This window comes from Brachyhypopomus gauderio, chromosome 3 (assembly GCF_052324685.1).
Source record: "Brachyhypopomus gauderio isolate BG-103 chromosome 3, BGAUD_0.2, whole genome shotgun sequence".
Lineage (NCBI taxonomy): Eukaryota > Metazoa > Chordata > Actinopteri > Gymnotiformes > Hypopomidae > Brachyhypopomus > Brachyhypopomus gauderio.
In genome coordinates, this window is record NC_135213.1 from 108,851 (window position 1) to 129,671 (window position 20,821).

Here is a 20,821-nt window from a genome sequence, read left to right on the forward strand (position 1 = left end):
GACCAAAGACTCTGTCAATGCTCAAAAATAAAGGGGACAATAAAATAACATCCTAGATCTCAATAAATAAAATACTCTAGTTGAAAATCTTTATTTATTACATAGTGGAATGCATTCAGAACAAAACAACAAAAATGATCAATGTAAATTAAAATTATTATCCCATGGAGGTCTGGATTTGGAATCGTACTCAAAATCAAAGTGGAAAATCAAATGACAGTCTGATCCAACTTCAGTGGAAATTCCTCAAGACAAGTTAAATTGAGGCTCAGTATTGTGTGTGGCCTCCACATGCCTGTATGACCTCCATACAATGTCTGGGCATGCTCCTGATGAGGCGGCGGATATTCTCCTTAGGAATCTCCTAAGGAGAGACAGAGACATGATGTTCCAGATGTGCTCAATTGGATTCATGTCTGGGGAACAGGCAGACCAGTCCATAGCATCAATGCCTTCACTGCACCAGCATATGGTCTCACAATGGGTCTGAGGATCTCATTCCGGTACCTAATGGCAGTCAGGGTACCTCTGGCTAGCACATGGAGGTCTGTGTGGCTCTCCAAAGAAATGCCTCCCCACACCGGTTTGGCAGTGGGTCAGTAATGGTCATGCTGGAGGATGGCGCAGGCAGCAGAATGTTCTCCATGGCGTCTCCAGACTCTGTCACGTCTGTCACATGTGCTCAGTGTGAACCTTCTCTCATCCGTGAAGAGCACAGGGCGCCAATGGTGAATCTGCCAATCTTGGTGTTCTCTGGCAAATGCCAAATCGCCCTGCACAGTTTTGGGCTGTAAGCACAAGTCCCTCATACCATCCTCACGCAGTCTGTTTCTGACACTTTGAAACATGAATATAAATGGCTTCCTAGATGTAATTTTGCAGGGCTCTGGCACTGCTCCTCCTGTTCCTCCTTGCACAAAGGAGGTGGTAGTGGTCCTGCTGCTGGGTTGGTGCCCCCTCCATGTATCCTGGTGTACTGGCCTGTGTCAGGTGTACTGGTGTACTGGTATCTGCTCCGTGCTCCGGACACTGCCGACAGACACAGCAAACCTTCTTGCCACAGCCCGCATTGATGTGCCATCCTGGATGAGCTGCACTACCTGAACAACTTCTGTGGGTTGTAGACACCGCCTCATGCTACCTCTATGGTGAGAGAACTGGCAAAATGCCAAAGTGACCAAAACATCAGCCAGAAAGGATGAGAACAGAGAAAAGGTCTGTGGTCACCACCTGTAGAACCACTCCTTTATAGGGGGTGTCTTGCTAATTGCCTCTCATTTCTACCTGTTGTCTGTTCCATTTGTACAACAGCAGGTGAAATAGATTCATAATCAGTGTTACTTCCTAACTGAACAGGTTGGTTTCACAGAAGTGTGGTTGACTTGGAGTTGCATTGTGTTGCACAAGTGTTCGCTTTATTTTTTTGAGCAGTATATATATATATATCGGTAGCGAACCGTGACCATTAATCCAGGGCCTGCCCCCCCCCCCACCCCCCCAAAAAAAATGGTTTCCTTTCCTAAAAAAAAAACTGAGATGACAGTACAGCTTTAGAGACGCAATAAACAATAATATCTGTACTAGATAACTTCTTAAGCAAAATAAGGTTCCAACAAAATAAGGTTCACAGCTCCGTGTTCCTCGGAAGCGGAATATGTAAACAACGCGCACGAGGGCATCAAAGGAATGAATCGAAACTAGCTAGCGGTGGTACGCTAGCGACAGCTAGCATCGCCACAGCGGGTGGAAATTATCATACAGTTAAGCCCGCCCACTAAGAGGGAAGATATGATTGGTCAATTTTACTGTCATTTGAAACTGGTATTGGGCTGAATTATAACTGCCAGGCCCTCTGTAAACGAACAGCGGGCATCACAGTTCTGAGACACAGGCTCACAGGCTTCCACTTAACCCCTCACCTTCAAACACAGATTGAATAGACACGGTTGAATAATTTATTTGCTTATATTTCTGTAATTGTTTAGATCTCGATCTAATAAAAAATTGTATAAATTATATTATATATATATTTATGTTTTAAGAATATTTTAGGCCCTCTGAGAGGGTGTAGAGGGCCCTGACGGTTCCCCACTGAGATATATATATATTTTAAGGGTGTAACTGGGGGGAAAGGAAGCAGCTGGAGCTCAGTAGGCTAAAAAAAGCAAACAATTACAAAAATATAAGCAAATAAATTATTCAACCATGTCTATTCAATTTGTGTCGGAAGGTGAGATTAAGTGGAAGCCTGTGAGCCTCTCTCTCCCCCTATCAGGACTGTGATGCCTGTATGTAACTGTATAATAATTTCCGCAAGCTGTGGCGACGGTAGCTGGCATTAGCATACCACCGCTTAGGCCTGTTGCGATAATTACATTATCGACTTATCGTACGATAATTTTTTAAACCGTGATCATTTTCGCTGATGTCGATAATTGGCCATTGGGTTTCCGCGCAAATTTGTTTACTTGAGAATAAACCGCAACTACATGAGATTTCAGAAAGGCACGCAGTGCTGCTCTCTCGCACTCCCCTCCCCCTTAAGGGAAGACGAATCTGTGATCAGAGAGCGACATCTACCGGTTAGGAAATGAGTGCAGTACACGGAGTGCGCATGCATCAATAACAGTGCCTCCACACACACAGGTGGAGATGTATTAGCTCGCCAACGTATTCGAGGCTAATAGGACTCGAAATTATTCGAAATAATTTGCTTTTTATCACATTATTTAATCGTTTATTATAGTGACCGTAGCGCGCGATTCCGCCCACCTTGCGCGAACCTCCTCTGAGGCGGGGCGCGCGCGAAGACAGCGCGCGAAGCCACCGCGATTACGTCATTTTGGCCGCGCGGACCCTCGCGCCGCATCAAGTATAAACCAGGCTTAACTCGCTCTATAGCCAAAGAGATGTTGCCATTAAATACGGTCGAAAAAAAAACATTTATAAACATGCTGCAAAGATTGACAAGCAGTATAAACTGCCAAAGAAAACCTATATCTCCCAAACTGCCATTCCAACCTTATATAATGAAGTGAAAGATGGCATTCTGAAGGAGATTAAAGACATCTTACTCATCTTACATTTTACTCTGCCACTAGATATGTGGTCAAGCTCAAATATGACCCCATACATGAGCTTTACAATACATTACTGCAAACTGGTGTAATTGTATTATTATGCTACTATATTATTATTGTGGCACATTGTCTTTTAAAGCTCCTTTGGAGAGCCCAGAAGCAAGAAAAAATTCTATAATGGCACTTTAAAATGACAATATTATCGTTTATCACAATAATGTCTGGCACAATATATCGTTCTGAAAATGTTATCGTGAAAGGCCTACCACCGCTAGCTATTTTCGATTCATTCCTTTGATGCAGTCGTGCGCGTTTACATATTCCGCTTCCGAGGAAAACGGATCAGTGGAATCTTATTTTGTTGGAACCTTATTTTGCTTAAGAAGTTATCTAGTACAGATGTTATTGTTTATTGCGTTTCTAAAGCTGTACTGTCGTCTCAGTTTTTATTTTATTTTATTTTTTAATTGCAGTTAATTAGGAAAGGAAACAAATTTTCTTGGGGGGGGGGGGGGGGGGGGGAATGGGAGCGGGCCCAGGTTTAATGGTCATGGTTCGCTACTGACTACTATATACTACTACAGTGTATATGACAATGAAACGTCTGTGTGCAGCTTATACAACAGAGTAAATTTATTCTTTCCTCAAAATAACTCAATATACAGCCATTTATGTCTAAACCACCAGCAACAAAAATGACTACAACTGAGCACTGCTTGTCATTTTCCCTCCAAAACGTCATGTGACTCATTAGTGTTACTAGGTCTCAGGTGTGCACAGGGAGCAGGTGTCTTCAATTTTGTAGTACAGCTCTCACACTGGTAGCTGAACTTTCACTAAGGGGTGTACTCTCTTTTGTTGCTGATGGTTTAGACATTAAAGGCTGTATATTAAGTTATATTGAGACAAGAATAAATTTACACTGGGGTGTACTCACTTTTGTGATACACTGTACATACTACTCACGTACTGATTGGGCCCAAAATTAGCATCCAGTATACAACCAAAATGAATTTTTCCAGTACGCAAAAGATCCCCAGACAATTCCAGCACATGAACGGAGCTATTGTGCTATATACATACTAGAAAGCAACTGCTCTGTTGTATTACTCACTACCTTAAAGTTAGAAAATCCACTAACTATTGCTGGATAATAATCTGTGAACCATCACTTAGTTAGTTAAATAGTGCTTTCTTAGCAGACTCTACCTATAGCTTTAAAGCCTGTTAACTAAATTTCCTACCAAAGGCTATTGCCAGGATAATTGTCAGTATTTAGATCCAGGTTCTGAATTGCTTTAGGGGTGCTAAAGCTCAACATTGGCTTGCTAGATAAATACATCAGATAGCCACACTCCTACCTACCAATAACAACACAAGTGATCAGTGGTTCAGTGCAGCTCAAAGAGGACTGCTAAAAAAAGTTTGTAAGATGCCGGTGCAGAGCGATAATGAAATCATCTGCGTTACAGTTTCCACCACACCACAGTCATACGAATGTGTGTGCGCGATCACTGCGCTGCTTCGGGGAGAGCAGGGCAGGAGTAGGAGAGAAAAAGTGAATACCATATATTCTGAGCAGTGCGTCTGGCGGTCTCATACGAGTTATTCCAAATAATTTGCTTTTTATCTCATTAAAAGAGATGGTACCATGTTTGGTAACAGCAGAATAGCAGCATAAGTGCTGCATAATAAGCTTGTTGGCGTTTTAATGTACATATATTGGCACCTTCCACATCAAGTGATCATGGTGGTGAGGGTGAGGAAGGAGACCACCCTGGCCCTACCTAGAGACAGTGTTTGCGTTTGATGGAGTGAAAGTAAATTCCTATAGGATGAAGTGCCATCTCTGCCTCCCTAAAGAGGGTGAAATATTGGCCTTTAAAAATTCACCTTCGAACTTGAAGAAACATCAATGTAATGTAATGTGTATATAAATATACAAATATAACGCACAGAAGACACACCAGCTTGAGCTGTCAGTAAGTGCAGTTAGGTTAGATATCTTGGCTAACTAACCTAATTATGTTCATGACGTGCTGCAGTATTCACTTAACATTAGCTGGCAATCATAAAGACGATGTCACGCTGAGTTGTGTTTTTAGCAACAGTAAGCCGTGTGTCTTTTCGTGCTAATCATGTGCCCATTTTTACAGTGTAGTGTTTATATAGAGTAAGGGCATTTATTGAGGGTAAATGCAGGGCAGTAGGCTCATCCAACACGACGGATGGATTTTACGTCCAAAATACACCTTGTTTTCTCAGCTAAATTAAGGCGAACTTGTACTTTTGTGTCAAACCTATGGCGTAGCGGGACATAGGTTATCTGTTTTTTGCGTACAAAATGTTAAGCACAGTTTTTTAAGTTGCTACTTGTTTGTACATACAGAACACTTGTATTTGTGGTCTTTGACATCTTTGATTTGTAAGTGATTATATAAAACAATTGATAAACTTTGATGGCTTTCTTTAATTAATGAAAAACACAATACTTGTACGTTTTACTTTCAGTACTTGAGTAATACATTTTAGAATAAACTACTTGCAATACATAATTACAAAAAATGCTGAATACTGTACTTTGACTTTGATAGAGTACTTGTACTTTTACTCCAGTATGGGTCTTTAATACTTTATACAACACTGATTGTATATGGTGTTAACATTTTTCAGTTTATTGGAGATAAGTCCATTACAAAAACACCCCTATTTTTAGGGGTGCTGGGACTCAAGTTAGAGGTGCTTGAGCGCCCCTAAATAGGGTGTATTGTACCAACATTAAACTTCTATTCCAAAATGAAAGCTTATAACTGTAGTTGTTCTGAAAGGTATTTCAGCATTTCTCCTCCACCTTCTCTCCTTGTTTCTTTTTAAAACAGATAAACTGTCAGATATTTTGAACTTCAAAAGAAAATCATAGAACAGTTAAGTAGTACTATAACAAAAAATATATATTTTTGTTAGTACTGTTTATGACTACATACAGTCTTAGTTTGGGTTGCAGTTAGAGGTCAGGTGAGGGGCTGTAGTACCTGTGTCAGGTAGATGTCGAAGCTCTGGGAGAACGGTCTGGTAGAGGCCAGGTAGCGTACAATAAGGCAGGCATCCTGATAGTCCACAGTGCTGGAACTCATCCTGAAACACACCACAGACAACCAGGTCATCTCTCACACACACACACACACACACACACACACACACACACACACACACCACATCCAAGATGCTGCTGTGTATTACGGGACGGTACCTGAGTGTTGTAAACTGGTTTGGGATGGATCTGATGATGGAGTGGAGGAATGCTTTGCGAGTCTCAGCTCTGTGCAAGATGTCTTGTGTGGCGTGCAGCTCTTTGGTGTGATGTGTCCCATCCAGATCGTCCTTCCTTTGACTCTGGGTGCGCATGGCCCTCTCACAGTCCGCAGTGCAGTCCCGGAACCACTGCGATATGCAGAACTTCCGTGCAAACTACAGACAGAAAAACACTCGGGCACATGGAGAACATGCATCACCACCCAATGAAAGAACAGACTGTGAGTCTCTATTCCTGAGTTTACGTGCTGCAACACACAGGCTGCTGTACGACAGGTATGCGTGCACGCACACACGCACGTTGTGCATCTGACATCACGTGGCCATGCCCATCATACATGAGCAATGATGTGCATGTGTGGGGTAGGTGCAAGACTGGTGTTTGTGCAGTGCTGTGCAAGTGTGGGGTAGGTGTGCGCCTGGTGTCTGTGCAGTGCTGTGCACGTGTGGGGTAGGTGTGTGACTGGTGTTTGTGCAGTGATGTGCATGTGCGAGGTTGTTTCTGACTCACTGTAAGTGCAGGATCAGTCTCTGCATTCTCATCCATGAAGCTCAGCAGAGTTTTCTGCAGCTGCTGGGTTTCATCTTTCCCTGGGGACTGAAATACACACACATTACAATAAACAAACATTTACACACAACACACACTCCAGTCAAAATGCAAAATTCGAAAAAGCAGAATGCACGCACGCGCACACACACATACACACACACACACACACACACACACACACACACACACACACACACACACACACACACACACACACACACACACACACACAAACAAACACACACACAGCTGTACCTCTTGCAGTATGCGGTCGATGGCTTTCATGTCCGTGTTGCTAGTGACAGAGTCCTTCCTGAGCCGTGCTGCTACAGTGCCCAGGTAGTCCAGTGAAGCCACCCTCAGAGCCATCTCAGTCTGCTTATTACTGAACTGATGCACCTGCACATACATACAGATGCAGCTGTGTGCAGCTATGTGCAGTCTTACGTCCTGCTACTGTAACACTGCCCTTTCCATCACAGTCAATGTTGGGTGTGTGAGGTAGGGGGTGTTGGTGCGCGGAGTGTTGGTGTGTGAGGTGCTGTAGGATGTGCAGGGGATGCTTTGTGTACCAGCAATCTCCCCAGCAGGCTGAGCAGGAGCTCAGAGGCAGGCCATTCTGGCTTGTTGACTGTAGACAGCAGGTCCTGAACAAAGTTCTCAAACAGTGGTCTGTAGTCCTCCTCTCCCTGCTTACCACCACACCTACAGCGCACAGACACACACAGACACAGACACACAGATGAGCACCAGCACCTCCAACAGGACTGTGTGCAGTCATAGAACAGAAGGAATATGCGGTGGGAAGGTTTTCACTTTTTGAGGAACACGGAGAGGAAGTTCTGAGCAGTGCGTCTGGCGGTCTCATACGAGTTAGTAATGAACACGTCGTCATCCACCTAAGGGGAAACAGACACCGTGAGTGATCTGTCCCTCTGTGCAGTGCTGGTCTATCATGGGTGCACTCCTCCAGCTGTGACAGCTTTTAATACAAGACAAATCAAATGGGTGTCTAGTCAAACTAGACCACCACAACACCACAGGAGGAGTTAGACACAATACTAGTGTATCAGTATCACAAACATGTGTGGACACAAGCCACATGTGTGCATCTGTGCGTTACCTTTTTGTGATGGTCGTGTGTGTTGTCTCTTTCTGAGGGCAGGTGGACTACACACTGGATGAGCTGCAGCACCAGAGCACTCACCATCTGAATATACACCGACTCTCCTTCAGCATCACTGCTGTTCAACCTGTTACACACACACACACACACACACACACACCCAATACACACATGCATACACACAGTCATCACACATATTAGACAAATACCTAAAAAAAATACAGATTAACAAACTACCTCACACAATAATAAAAATGCATAGAAACTACACAAACACACACCTGAAATTTCTGAGGCTGCGTTTGCTGGTCGGCAGTCTGGCCAGAGAGGTAAAGATCTCTTCCAGGATCAACTGCCTGTGTTTCTCATAGCGAGAAAACACCTGGACACACACACACACACACACACACACACACACACACACACACACACACACACACACACACACACACACACACACACACACACACACACACACACACCTATTAGATCTTCATTGTCCGCTTACACGGAAATTTGTTTTGCCTTCACAAGCTCCAGCAGTCGATAAAATCAAAACACACACAACATATACAACACAAATCACACACACACCAAATACAACACAAATAACACACATAACATATACACACAAATAGCACACACCAACATCCACAGACTAAGCCAGAAACTATACAGCAGCAGCGTCCATGTGCAAATGTGTGTACTAGGACCACGTCAATGTGTGCAGAAATCACCTCCACACAACGAGAGAACTAGCAAACCAAGCACATTAATCACATAACTGACAGCATTCTTGAAGACCAGAGAAATAAATTATTTGAAAAAAATGTTTTAGTATATTTGTGAAACCACACAAACAGGCAGAAGGCCCGAGATGAGCAGTGGAGCTGTGGTAAGCAGACCATGCACTGCACGTCACACAAGAGCAACTCACCGCCGTCACCAGCCGAATAGCACACAGCTGTAGTTCACTGACATTCTCCACAAAGAACGGTGTGATTCCCATGGAAGAGACCTGCATGTACACACACACACAGACACACACACAGACACACACACAGACACACACACAGACACACACAGAGGTCAGTGTGGCTGTTGGAGGAGGAGATGGAGGATTAAGGTGGTGTTCCTACCTGAAGGATGGTGGTGTCGGTGAGCAGCTGGATATCCAGCAGCTCAGACATGTTGCTGATGATATCACACATCTTGTTGTAGAACATGACCATCACTCTCTGCTTCACAGTGGAGCCCCTGGCCCGCTTGGCCTTGGAGCTCAGCAAGGAGCCTGGAGGGACCACACAGAACCAGGATGAAGTACTTACTGAGGAGGGCGGGGCCACAGACACACACGCTACAGCACAGACGCCCTGAAACTACAGACGCTACAGCACAGACGCCCTAAAACTACAGACACTACAACACAAACTGGGAATCTTCACTGACAGAGGAGACGCTAGCCAGACCCAGTTGCAGGGCTTCAATACGTGACTAAAATGGTCGCGATCGCAACCATAAATATTCATTAGCAAGTACTATAATTACTATAAATTCACTTGTCAATCAATTTTTTGTAATTGAAGAAAATATCCACCATTTTCTTTTGAGTTTGTATTTTAAAAGTTAAAACGATAGACTACTAAAGCTCCCGCTAACGTGGAGGTCTCTGCCGATCACAAATTTCACGCAAGCTGATGGGAATTCGATCAACAGCGCGATTCCCAAAAATGTAGGCGAGCTGAAACCTTTAGCACTAAACATTAGCTTGTGGTCTTTAAACACACAAGTGAAGGTGACCAAAGTCACTCTACAATCAATATGGCAGCACCAGGCAATTTGCTGCAGTATCTCAGTGTGACTGTTGCTACTACACACTTCTCTCAAGCAACAAGGAGTGTCCTACACATAAAAATCAGCACAGCACAATGAAAACACACATGTGCCTCAAATGTAGAACGTTCTCTGGCGTCACATCAACGGTGTGTGCGCGGGCGTCATATCAGCTCCAATGTGTCTGATGGTCAATATTGTGGGACACAGTAACAAACCCTCACAAAGGTCCAGAGAGAGTGATTATGGTTGTGAACAGGTGTGGGGAGCTAGGGGGTCAAACGTGAAAGGTCCTAACCTCCTTTAGGGTCGAGGCGGTACACGGGGTCATACTGAGGGTACAGTGTGTTCTGCAGGTGGAACTTGGCGAACTGAAGCAGTCTCTCAATCACATCCTCAATGTACACGGCTTTGGGCATGTGAGGCGACGTCATGACGTGCAGCGCCGACAGACACGCGTCTGCAGATTTGATCACACGTTCTAGGATGAGGTCACGCCACAAGCGCTCCTCATCTTCACCCTCGTTTCCCTGAGGAAGAGGAGGGGAGGGGTAAGTAGAGGTCATGTGAGCAGACATAACAGGAGGGTTTGCTGGACTGGAACAACAGTTCTTCGGTGGACGGCAGTTTCCTGTGAGGAGCTTACAGTATTTATGAGTGTGGACACGTCACATCCATCTGCAATGTTCCTCTCCATGATGTTCAACAGCCTCACCAACTTCTCACAGGGAATCTGAACGGTTAAAAGAGAGATGTGCAAAGTCAAGGAGTGAAGAAGTGACCAGAAAACAACCCACAAACAAAACAAACGTAAGGTAATCACGGATCCAACACTAATGACCACTACAGGTTCAACAATGTCAACTGCATCAATGCAATCTGGATTTCTTAATTTGTCACAGTGTTTTTCCTTGTTTTGACCAGTTTTCATGTATGGAGGGAGAGTGAAAATGGTTACAGCACTACACTTCCACAGCAGTGACTGCACAGATCACACAGCACATCTATGTGCAGCTGAAGTGTGCAGTGGTGTGTAGAGATGTGCGGTGGTGTGTAGAGATGTGCGGTGGTGTGTAGAGACGTGCGGTGGTGTAGAACCTTGTGAATCTCACCCTGTCTGTGATGCCCATGGCTTTTATCTTAGCAGACTCACTGCACAGTTCACTCAGCTGCTGTTTCCCCAACAACAGCTCCTGTGGAATCTCATCATCATCTAAACACACACACACACACACAAACACACACACACACACACACACACACACACACACACACACACACACACACACACAGTTAGATGAGTATATAAAAAGTTGCATTCGTAGGACTTCAGAAAGATTAGGAAGGGTGTGTATCTACCCTGAGTAGTGAAGTCCCCATCCTCAAGGTTTTCCAGTATGTTGTCAATACTGTTGCAGAACCTCTTGAAGGTGGAGGAGTCCATCATTTCTACACACACAGACACACAAAGAGCAAGAGCTATCTTCACCATAGCCATCTCCACCTTTTTAAAGAAATTATTTTGAAATATATATATTTTTTATTTTAAACTTTGTTTACATTGGTTATGTCATCCGCATGAGGGAGCACTAATCATGTGACACCAATTACATAACGTAAACAAAGTCATCTCAAAACCTAAAGTGGCACAAATGAAAAACTATTTCACTGTACACCTAGTCCAATGAAAGCACATGCATAAGAAGGGTAAGAAAGATGAGGAGGAGCTAGGGAGACAAAGGAGGGGCTAGAGAGAAGAAGGAGGGGCTTAGTGAGGAAATGCAAGAGCTTTACCCTCAGCAGTGAGTTTGGGCTCATAGGCTTTTCTCTTCTTCTGTTTCTCCTTTTTCTTTAGGCTTCGTGCCACTGGAAAACACACACACACACAAACTTTAACAGCACTACAACACAAACACCTGGAACTGAACCATAGCACAAATAACTTGCATAACACTGGAAGCAACAATGAGAGCTGAGACACAGCTGACTCTAAATCACCAGAAAATGAACAGTAATGCACTGATGAAGACAATTATTGCTGAAGTGCACTGATGAAAAGTACAATGTACTGTGCTAATGAAAAGACTATATTTATTCAGTGATGTATCGACCGTCTAACCGTCAGTGAGGCTGGGCGTGTCTTCGTCAGCGTCGCTGTAGCAGCCAGCAGAAACCCTGCGAGCGTAGTGCACGCCTCGCTGATCCCCACAGCTCCTCCCATCTGGCTCCTCCCACTCCCACGCGTGGTCACGATCCTTATGACGCTTACGCATCGCTGGGAGACAGTGCCAACACACTCACAATACATCACTGTAACACACTGCAACAGAGCCACACACACAATCTACTGCTGCACAATACTCTATACAATATCACTGTAACAGAGCCACTCACTCACTCACTCACTCACTCACTCACTCACTCACTCACTCACTCACTCACTCACTCACTCACTCACTCACTCACTCACTCACTCACTCACTCACTCACTCACTCACTCACTCACTCACTCACTCACTCACTCAACAATACTCTATACCATATCACTGTAACACACTGCAACAGAGCCACACACACAATCTACTGCTGCACAATACTCTATACAATATCACTGTAACAGAGCCACTCACTCACTCACTCAACAATACTCTATACCATATCACTGTAACACACTGCAACAGAGCCACACACACCCTATGTCTGTAATAAGGTGTAATAAGCTGTGGCTCTAACACACTGCAACAGAGCCACACACACCCTATGTCTGTAATAAGGTGTAATAAGCTGTGGCTCACAGTCATTGGCGCTGTCCTGATCATCTGAGCTGTCCTCCGTGTAGACCGGCCGATCGTTAGCACTGCTGCGCTTACGTTTGTTCATCTTCACCCTCTCACACAGTGGCATGCTGGACTCCATCTCGGCCAGCAGTTCAGGGGGAAGGTCCTTCAGCACAGACTGGTCCAGCCCTCCTGAACACACACAACATTAACACCAATGCAGACACAACGCTGGCCGTGTTGGATGTTGTGTGCAACTATCAAAAATATTTGCGCCACCTGAAAAATGTATACTATATTGTTTTGTAAAAAAAACCTACAAACCAACCAACAATACAACTAGAAACGGCTTCATCCTATATTCACTAGCTGAAGCAAATATTCTTACTGAACATCCAGCTAACGGACTATGAGTGGCTGTGTTGGGCGAGGCTCTCCTACCTCTCCCGTGTCTGGCGGAGGCGTGTCTGCTCCTGCTGGACTTGCTGCTGCGAGACTCCCTCTCCCTCAGCCGCTGCACCTCATCCGCAGAGAGTTTCTGCAGCACCACCACGGGCTTCACACTCTTCCTCACCTCCGACTCCGCCCCCACACGCTCAAGGCACACGCGTGGCTCCTTCCAGCCCTGGGGCACACCCACGTTGCCCACGCCGACACGCCCCGCCCCCTCAGGCTGCTTACACGGACCTGCGTTTCCCCCCAGGCCGGGCTTGTTGGTGGACTGAGCCGCGTGCCGCGGACTGCCTTCGTCGGCATGGCGCCCCTCGGGCCTGCGCTTCTGCCGGGGGGCTTCCGGATGCTTGTTCCCATGGCAATGGAGGTGCGGGAGCGGTTTAGGGGTCACGCCCTCCTGAGGCTCTGGTGGCCAATGGTGCGCAACATCTTCAGCTCCGGGCGCGGCACTGCCCTCCGCCGGGGCGGGCCGCTGACCACCAGCCACGCCCCTGCCACACCCCCCAGGCTCCTGGGGGTGGGAATCCTGCTTCCTCTTTTTTAAAGGTTTATCTGGGAGGACAGGGAGGCAAAGGGTTGCTACACGTGAGAGGATGTACGCGTACACGTGTGTGAGTGACACTGTGTGTGTGGACACGTGTATGAGTGAGACTGTGTGCATACACACGTGTGATGGAGTGAGACTGTGCTTGTGTGTGGACATGTGTGATTTAATACGTGCATGTATGTCTACTGACTCCAATTGCTCTGTTTATTTTATTTGTTGAATACTGTCTGTTTTGCCGTTTTATTTATTACCGTCATATTTTACATTTTAGATTATGTAAGGCAGGGGTGATAGTTGGAAAGTGAGCGGGGGAGGGGGGGGTGGAGTGGAAGTGTACCATATTTTGAATATTTAATAATTAATGTTTAAATAATTAATAATAAATAAGTCAGGTAATCATGGTGGAAAAAAAAATTCTATTAATATTCTGAGAAAATGCTGTAACCTAAAGATTCTGTTAACACAATTAGACACAATATGTTAAAAACCGGTATGAATAATTATTTATTCATTTCTGTTTGTAAATTATAGGATACCAGACAACTCAAAGAAATTATGCAAATAAAGTTTAAAAGAATTACGTAAGAATTACGTAAGTAAGTATTATGATTATAGTTAGTTTTAATATATCAAATATTTGATAAATATTTTGTGTTGGATTATTAGGACATACATTGTGCTTTTGTTCATGAATTACGCCTTATGCCGTAAGGCGGCCATGATGAACCAGATCGCCTGACCACCTGTACCGGCTCAAAAAAAACACTTATATTTCTGATAAAAATTAAACTTCATCAGAATAAAGATAAAATACTGAATTTATCTTGTATCTACCTCTGAAGCTCTTCCGATGTCTGAAATACAGGCAGTCCCCGGATTACGACGTCGATCCGTCGTAAATTGATTTTCGGTGTAAATCGGAACATATGTACATACTGTACGTAAATAACGTACTATACGCTGTTATCCTATTCTAAAGCTAGCCTTTTGGCAAATACCTTTATCCATAGCTGCGTTTAACTAACGCTAAAGGCATATCCTGACACCGTGCACACCAAACACCAAATTCCGTTTACGACGCAGAACCACTTAGGTCCAAACAAGGCTTTATACAGTAAATGGGAGATGTGTAGTAACCACAGAAAATCATAACTCGGGAACCTCGCAACCCGGGGACCGCCTGTATGATGTTTATGTCGATTGAATCGGAGCATTAATGTCTTTGGCACGACCAAACAAGTTGAAAACATAAACTGCCCAAAACAAACTGGACTTAAGCAGGGTTGCTAACTTTTGAAGATCGCTTGGAATGAGATTTGAACCTGGAGGAGGTGGCGAGTGTAAATTGTTGAGGGGGGGGCGCGAACTAAAAAAAGCTTCCTCCCTCCTGTCTTAAGTCAGGGTTGCCAACTCTCACGCATTGAGCGTGAGAGTTGGCAGCCCTGACTTAAGGCAGGAGGGAGGTATAGCTTTTGTACGTAATGTCCGAAAATCAGAAGGCGGGATGACCCACAAGTCAATCAAGTGACACCGCCGTCATCCATCCAGCGCTGATGATCCAGAGGATCATATTTCGGCCTCAAAACAGATAGCACGCGCGTGTGTGTGTGATTTATTATTATGATTTGACGGATTTCCCCCCCCCAAAAATTTCAAATGACGAAAATCCGTCGTGGTGACAGAGAACTTTAACCCATGCACTAGGCAAACCTTTTTCCGGAATTCTGGTGTGGCACCTGAAAACTATCAGGCCTGTGTAAGGTGACATTGAGTGTCGGAAAGGCACAATCAAATAAAATGTATTATTATTAAAGTATGCGAGTCGGTGTAATTGGTTGTGATGGCGTGTGTGAGCGTGAGTGTGTGAATGTATATGTACATTTGCGCATGCATGTATTTGCATGAGTGTAGGTGTGCATGTCTGTACGCGAGTGTGTGTGTGTGTGTGTGTGTGTGTGTGTGTGTGTGTGTGTGTGTGTTTGTGCGCACTCACCTTTGTCCTGCACCTCTTTGGCGGTACGGTCCGTTTCCATGGCAGCCTCACTCTCCATCCTCTCGATGGCGGCCAGAGCCTCCACCAGCTCCCCTTCGGGGTCGGAGCCGGGATACACTCCACCGAGGTCTATGTCCACTGGCTTGGGCTGCCCCGCCCGGCCTGCCGCCTTGGCCCCGTCACCAGCAGGGGAGCCCAGTTCATCATACACTCCCACCCTTTCACCCTGACCAGTGCCAGGCTCACGCACAGGACCACAGCAGCTCTGCACCTGATCCTGGAGGGGTCAGACAGAGGTGTTTAGGACCGAGACGAGGGGTCAGACAGAGGTGTTTAGGGCCGAGACGAGGGGTAAGACAGAGGTGTTTAGTACCGAGACGAGAGGTCAGACAGAGGTGTTTAGGACCGAGACGAGGGGTCAGACAGAGGTGTTTAGGACCGAGACGAGGGGTCAGACAGAGGTGTTTAGGGCCGAGACGAGGGGTAAGACAGAGGTGTTTAGTACCGAGACGAGAGGTCAGACAGAGGTGTTTAGGACCGAGACGAGGGGTCAGACAGAGGTGTTTAGGAGCGAGACGAGGGGTCAGACAGAGGTGTTTAGGAGCGAGACGAGGGGTCAGACAGAGGTGTTTAGGAGCGAGACGAGGGGTCAGACAGAGGTGTTTAGGAGCGAGACGAGGGGTCAGACAGAGGTGTTTAGGAGCGAGACGAGGGGTCAGACAGAGGGGTTTAGGAGCGAGACGAGGGGTCAGACAGAGGTGTTTAGGAGCGAGACGAGGGGTCAGACAGAGGTGTTTAGGAGCAAGACGAGGGGTCAGACAGAGGTGTTTAGAACTGAGAATGAGGCAGACAGAGGTGTTTAGGAGCGAGACGAGGGGTCAGACAGAGGTGTTTAGGAGCGAGACGAGGGGTCAGACAGAGGTGTTTAGTACTGAGACAAGGGGTCAGACAGAGGTGTTTAGGAGTGAGACAAGGGGTCAGACAGCAGCGTTCAGTCTGCTTCCTGCACCAGGCAGTAGAGCAGCCGAGACACAGAGCTCATTACCTTACTCTCATGGGCATTCCTCATCCCACCAGACATCATGGGACTTGCTACAGACCCTACAAAGGGAGACAGGGACTCTGAGTGAAGCATGACAGGAAGCAGCACTCTGCTATGGTAGAGTAGAGTATAGTGTGGAGTATAGTAGAGTGGGCAGTGTGGTGCAGCACACCTGGCTGTAGGTGCTGGGGCTGGCTGTAAGTGGGTGGATGGGAGTACTGTTTGTATGTTGTGGCAGGACTCTGAGGCACATAGGGGCTGGGCACAGGGCTCGTCTGCGGAGGAAGAAAACTCCCCCCAGACCCCGCCGGACCTGCTACAAAGGGCCTGTAATGGGAATCAGTGTAAAATCACAAATCAGGAAGAACTGTGCTTTCTGCTGAATGAGTTCGAAGAGAGTGTCTTACCCAGACGGGCTCTGTGGCATAGAGCCCTGCTGGTAGTTAGTGGAGACAGGGCTGCCCTGTGTGGAATTATGGGTGATCTTGTATGGTGGGGCCATTGGTTGCTGGACTAAACCTGAGAAAAACACAATATCAAATCAACAAACTCGTGTGTTACACAGTAACAAGAGCAAGACTTAAGTTGCACATCAAATAACTGAAATGAAACTGTTTTTAAAAACAGTGTATTTGTGTTAATGAGCTCTCTCACCAGGCTGGGTGCTGTACTGAGGTGTTGGGGGCGTTGTTTTGGCTCTGAAGATATTTGGGTTTCTGGACAGTAGCAACTGCATCAGAACTGGAACATCTCCCTCCAAGTCATCAGTACTCAGACTGTCCTTCAGCTCTCTGTAGGAGCATGCATGTACACAAATACGTACACACACATAGTATAAATGGAAAACATTTTTCTTTTAGAAAAAATTATTTTACTTCATTGCTGCATGTAATATTTAGCAGAAGCGTATTAGTTATAGCAGGACCTATTTACTAGTGTGAATGTTGGGCTTAGCTAGACTCACCACACACACACCATTACAAACACCTTTAATCACCACACACACCATTACAAACACCTTTAATCACTACCGCAGACTGAAATCTGACCATGAATACTAAAAACTGACTGCTGAAAAACGTGGACGTCTCAACACAAGCGTTGCATACACACACACACACACACACACACACACACACACACACACACACACAGCCTGTGAGCGTACATCAGCCAGGCATTCCTAGTAAGTAAACGTTTGCGGTGAGGAAGCAGCACAATGGTGTTCAGCACTCACATGTGTTCAGTGGAGACCTGGGCGAGGGCTCCGGCCAGCTGAGCGCTCAGGCCTTCATCCCTGCAGGACAGCAGACGACCCACCTCCTCCACCACCCACCCACTGAACAACACACTCTTAGGGCTCGTCCCTGGCAACGGGGAGGGCAGGGGCAGCTGGTTCAGCACTACACGTGCACAAACACATGCAAACATGCAAAAACATTAGCATAGTATGCACAGAAACATTCTTTACTTTTGTCCTATAACCTTTTAATTAAGAAGCTAAAAGAACTATCAATACACTACTTCACACTATCAATAAACACAAAGCAAGAATCAGCAATTCTTGATATTTAGCTAATCTAAAAAACAAAAACATTTATAATCAATTTAAGCAGATAAGGATGTTCATCCATAAAGACAAGACCAATGGAAGCACACTTGGCTACTGAGACAGCATAAATGTCATGTGCACTGTTTAAATAGACAAATATCTGCTGAATCGTGAGTGTGTGTGAATGAACCTGTCCTTGTGTGTGTACTTACAGTCAGTTAGGCCAGCGATGCCAGCAAGTGTAGTGATGGGTACATGAGGCACGTCCCCATTCATAGTGACGGCTGGGTACAGAGCGCTTACACACACATACACCCCCTTCCAGTTACTCACACACACACACACCAACCACACAAAACCCCTCACATCTCACACACTCCTGGAGTCAAACAAACAAACAGAAAACAAGAGGACAGTTACTGGTTGCATTCTGCAGTACGTTTAAGCAGTGTCTCACTGCCACTACTTGCTCCACCACAGCCCACTGGCTCATGCAGTCACTGATGAGCTTTTCAGGAGTGTCAGGGCAGAGCAAGCCGTGGAATAGCACAAAAACCACAGATGATGCAAATTAAACGGAAACGTGCCATATTTGTCAATTGTGATCATCACCCCAATCGAAATCCGTCCTCCGCATTTACACATCTGTGCAGTGATAACACACACACACACACACACACACACACACACACACACACACACACACACACACACACACACACAAACACACTAGTGATCACTAGGGGGGCTGTGGTACACACATGTCCAGAGCAATGGGCAGCCCTAGCCCGGCTCCCGGGGAGCAGTTGGGGTTAAGTGCCTTGCTATGGGGCACCTCAGTCATGGCCTAGGTCCTGGGAATCAAACCCAAGACCCTCCGGTCACCAGACTACGACTGGAAATGAAAGGTGAATAATTCAAAGAGAAAAAAGGAGAGCAATGAGTGTTCAGATGGAGTCTAACAAGGCAAGATCAGAAAAGATAATCCTGTACTAGTCCCAAACTGGAGACGTTCAGTGTGACGGCAGCAAAGGGACAGTAGTGCACTCAGTAGCAAAGCCTAAGAAAAAAAGAGAAGAAACAGCAGTGCTCATGTGTGTAGCCTGCCATTCAGCACAGCACAATGAGACGCCAAGAACATCAGTCCAATCAGCAGCACAGTGCACATAGCACCACATAAGACTACGCCAAAAAGACACACCCCTTTATTACACATTCAGGCTCCACCCTCTCCCCCTCAGGCACCCAATGACAGCTGGGAGATGGACAGCACAGTGTGAAAGCACAAAAGGAGCAGATGCACAGACTCAAGCTTTTCTAACGCCAGCCATACTCAGCAGGCCCAGAGATGTGCAGCTACGCCCCGTTACTGTAAGACTACAAAAAAAAAATCATCTAAGCTTATATCACCAACTTAGTGTTTAATGGTCTCCTAAAAACATGCCACATGATACAGCTAAGGAAAAGAAAACAGAGTCTTGAAATCCACCACTCACAAGAGACTAAAGTAATTCGTTACTGCGCCCCCAAAAAAGCAGTTTTCCTCAATATGTTCATTAGGTTTGCAATTTGACCAAACTATAAACTTATAATTAACAATGATATTTAATGAAGTATTGAATTTGCTTAAACCATTCCTATTCATATTTATAATTATTCTGCATATGCATTGTATGGATGTAGCTCAGAAACACGTGCAGGGCTTGCAGGACTGACATGAAGCCATGGTCATTGCATCATCTGTGGGGTCACACATTACAATATGCAAGACATCACATCACAATATGTAGTGTTGTGTCATGGCCCGGTCATGTCCTGGTGGTTAAGGAACTGGTCTTGTGACCGGAGGGTCGTGGGTTCGATCCCCAGACCTGAGGCCATGACTGAGGTGCCCTTGAGCAAGGCCCTTAACCCTCAATTGCTCACTTGTATAAAAATGAGATTAAAATGTAAGTCGCTCTGGATAAGGGCGTCTGCCAAATGCCATAAATGTAGAGTAATCTAAGATGTATCCACACCCATCATTGGTTAGTTACTGATGGGTCAGTTACTGATTACTATTAAGCTAGAGCCAATGTAAATATTTGGTAACGTAATCGTTCCACGTGTACATTCCTACATAAGCTGTAACATCACTTTTCAGGTACGTGGTACTATCTAGGTTGACTTGAACTACCGAATGCAGACAAGTTACAAATGCACGACATTAACTTAGTTAGACGAACTCACGCTTTCAAAACAAACCGCGAAACTACGTCGTAAAAACATTTCCTACGTCATGACCCTCGATAGGTCTTGACTGAGATCATTCATACTATAAACACCTGGATTACAACTAGATATCCTAGCTAGCTAATTTAGAAGATTACAACAGTAAAGAATTCGTGCACATTATGTATGACATTCAAGCCACCACACAAATACCAATCTATTAGTTAACCTAACACTGAAATCGCCTACAAGAAACGACAGTCGCCAGCTTGCATAATTTGGTTAGTTAGCTAACGCTGGTATTTATTCAGGGGTATTAGGGTGGTGTTAGGCAGTTATACG

At 45.4% G+C, this 20,821-nt stretch overlaps 1 protein-coding gene across 3 annotated transcripts in view; it reads right to left on the minus strand.

Annotated features, from left to right (window-relative positions):
- The window catches only part of nipbla (NIPBL cohesin loading factor a), a 41,404-nt gene that overhangs the window by 19,756 nt on the left and 827 nt on the right, over positions 1-20,821 (minus strand). For 2 of the 3 annotated variants that reach the window (XM_076998670.1, XM_076998671.1), the window contains exons 2-26: positions 18,481-18,647; positions 17,954-18,119; positions 17,371-17,507; positions 17,124-17,235; positions 16,889-17,043; positions 16,720-16,775; positions 15,675-15,951; positions 13,123-13,686; positions 12,700-12,873; positions 12,024-12,179; positions 11,699-11,770; positions 11,264-11,353; positions 11,017-11,117; positions 10,551-10,637; positions 10,203-10,434; positions 9,211-9,362; positions 9,009-9,089; positions 8,353-8,453; positions 8,069-8,198; positions 7,762-7,844; positions 7,518-7,650; positions 7,201-7,344; positions 6,904-6,990; positions 6,331-6,548; positions 6,113-6,215 (exon numbers count right to left, since the gene is read on the minus strand). In XM_076998670.1, the coding sequence (XP_076854785.1) occupies positions 6,113-6,215; positions 6,331-6,548; positions 6,904-6,990; positions 7,201-7,344; positions 7,518-7,650; positions 7,762-7,844; positions 8,069-8,198; positions 8,353-8,453; positions 9,009-9,089; positions 9,211-9,362; positions 10,203-10,434; positions 10,551-10,637; positions 11,017-11,117; positions 11,264-11,353; positions 11,699-11,770; positions 12,024-12,179; positions 12,700-12,873; positions 13,123-13,686; positions 15,675-15,951; positions 16,720-16,775; positions 16,889-17,043; positions 17,124-17,235; positions 17,371-17,507; positions 17,954-18,119; positions 18,481-18,544 (3,675 nt within the window). In that variant the 5' untranslated portion in view covers positions 18,545-18,647. Of the gene's footprint in view, positions 1-6,112; positions 6,216-6,330; positions 6,549-6,903; positions 6,991-7,200; positions 7,345-7,517; positions 7,651-7,761; positions 7,845-8,068; positions 8,199-8,352; positions 8,454-9,008; positions 9,090-9,210; positions 9,363-10,202; positions 10,435-10,550; positions 10,638-11,016; positions 11,118-11,263; positions 11,354-11,698; positions 11,771-12,023; positions 12,180-12,699; positions 12,874-13,122; positions 13,687-15,674; positions 15,952-16,719; positions 16,776-16,888; positions 17,044-17,123; positions 17,236-17,370; positions 17,508-17,953; positions 18,120-18,480; positions 18,648-18,855; positions 19,640-20,821 lie in introns of those variants that run through there. The other variant, XM_076998672.1, reaches the window with a different exon arrangement.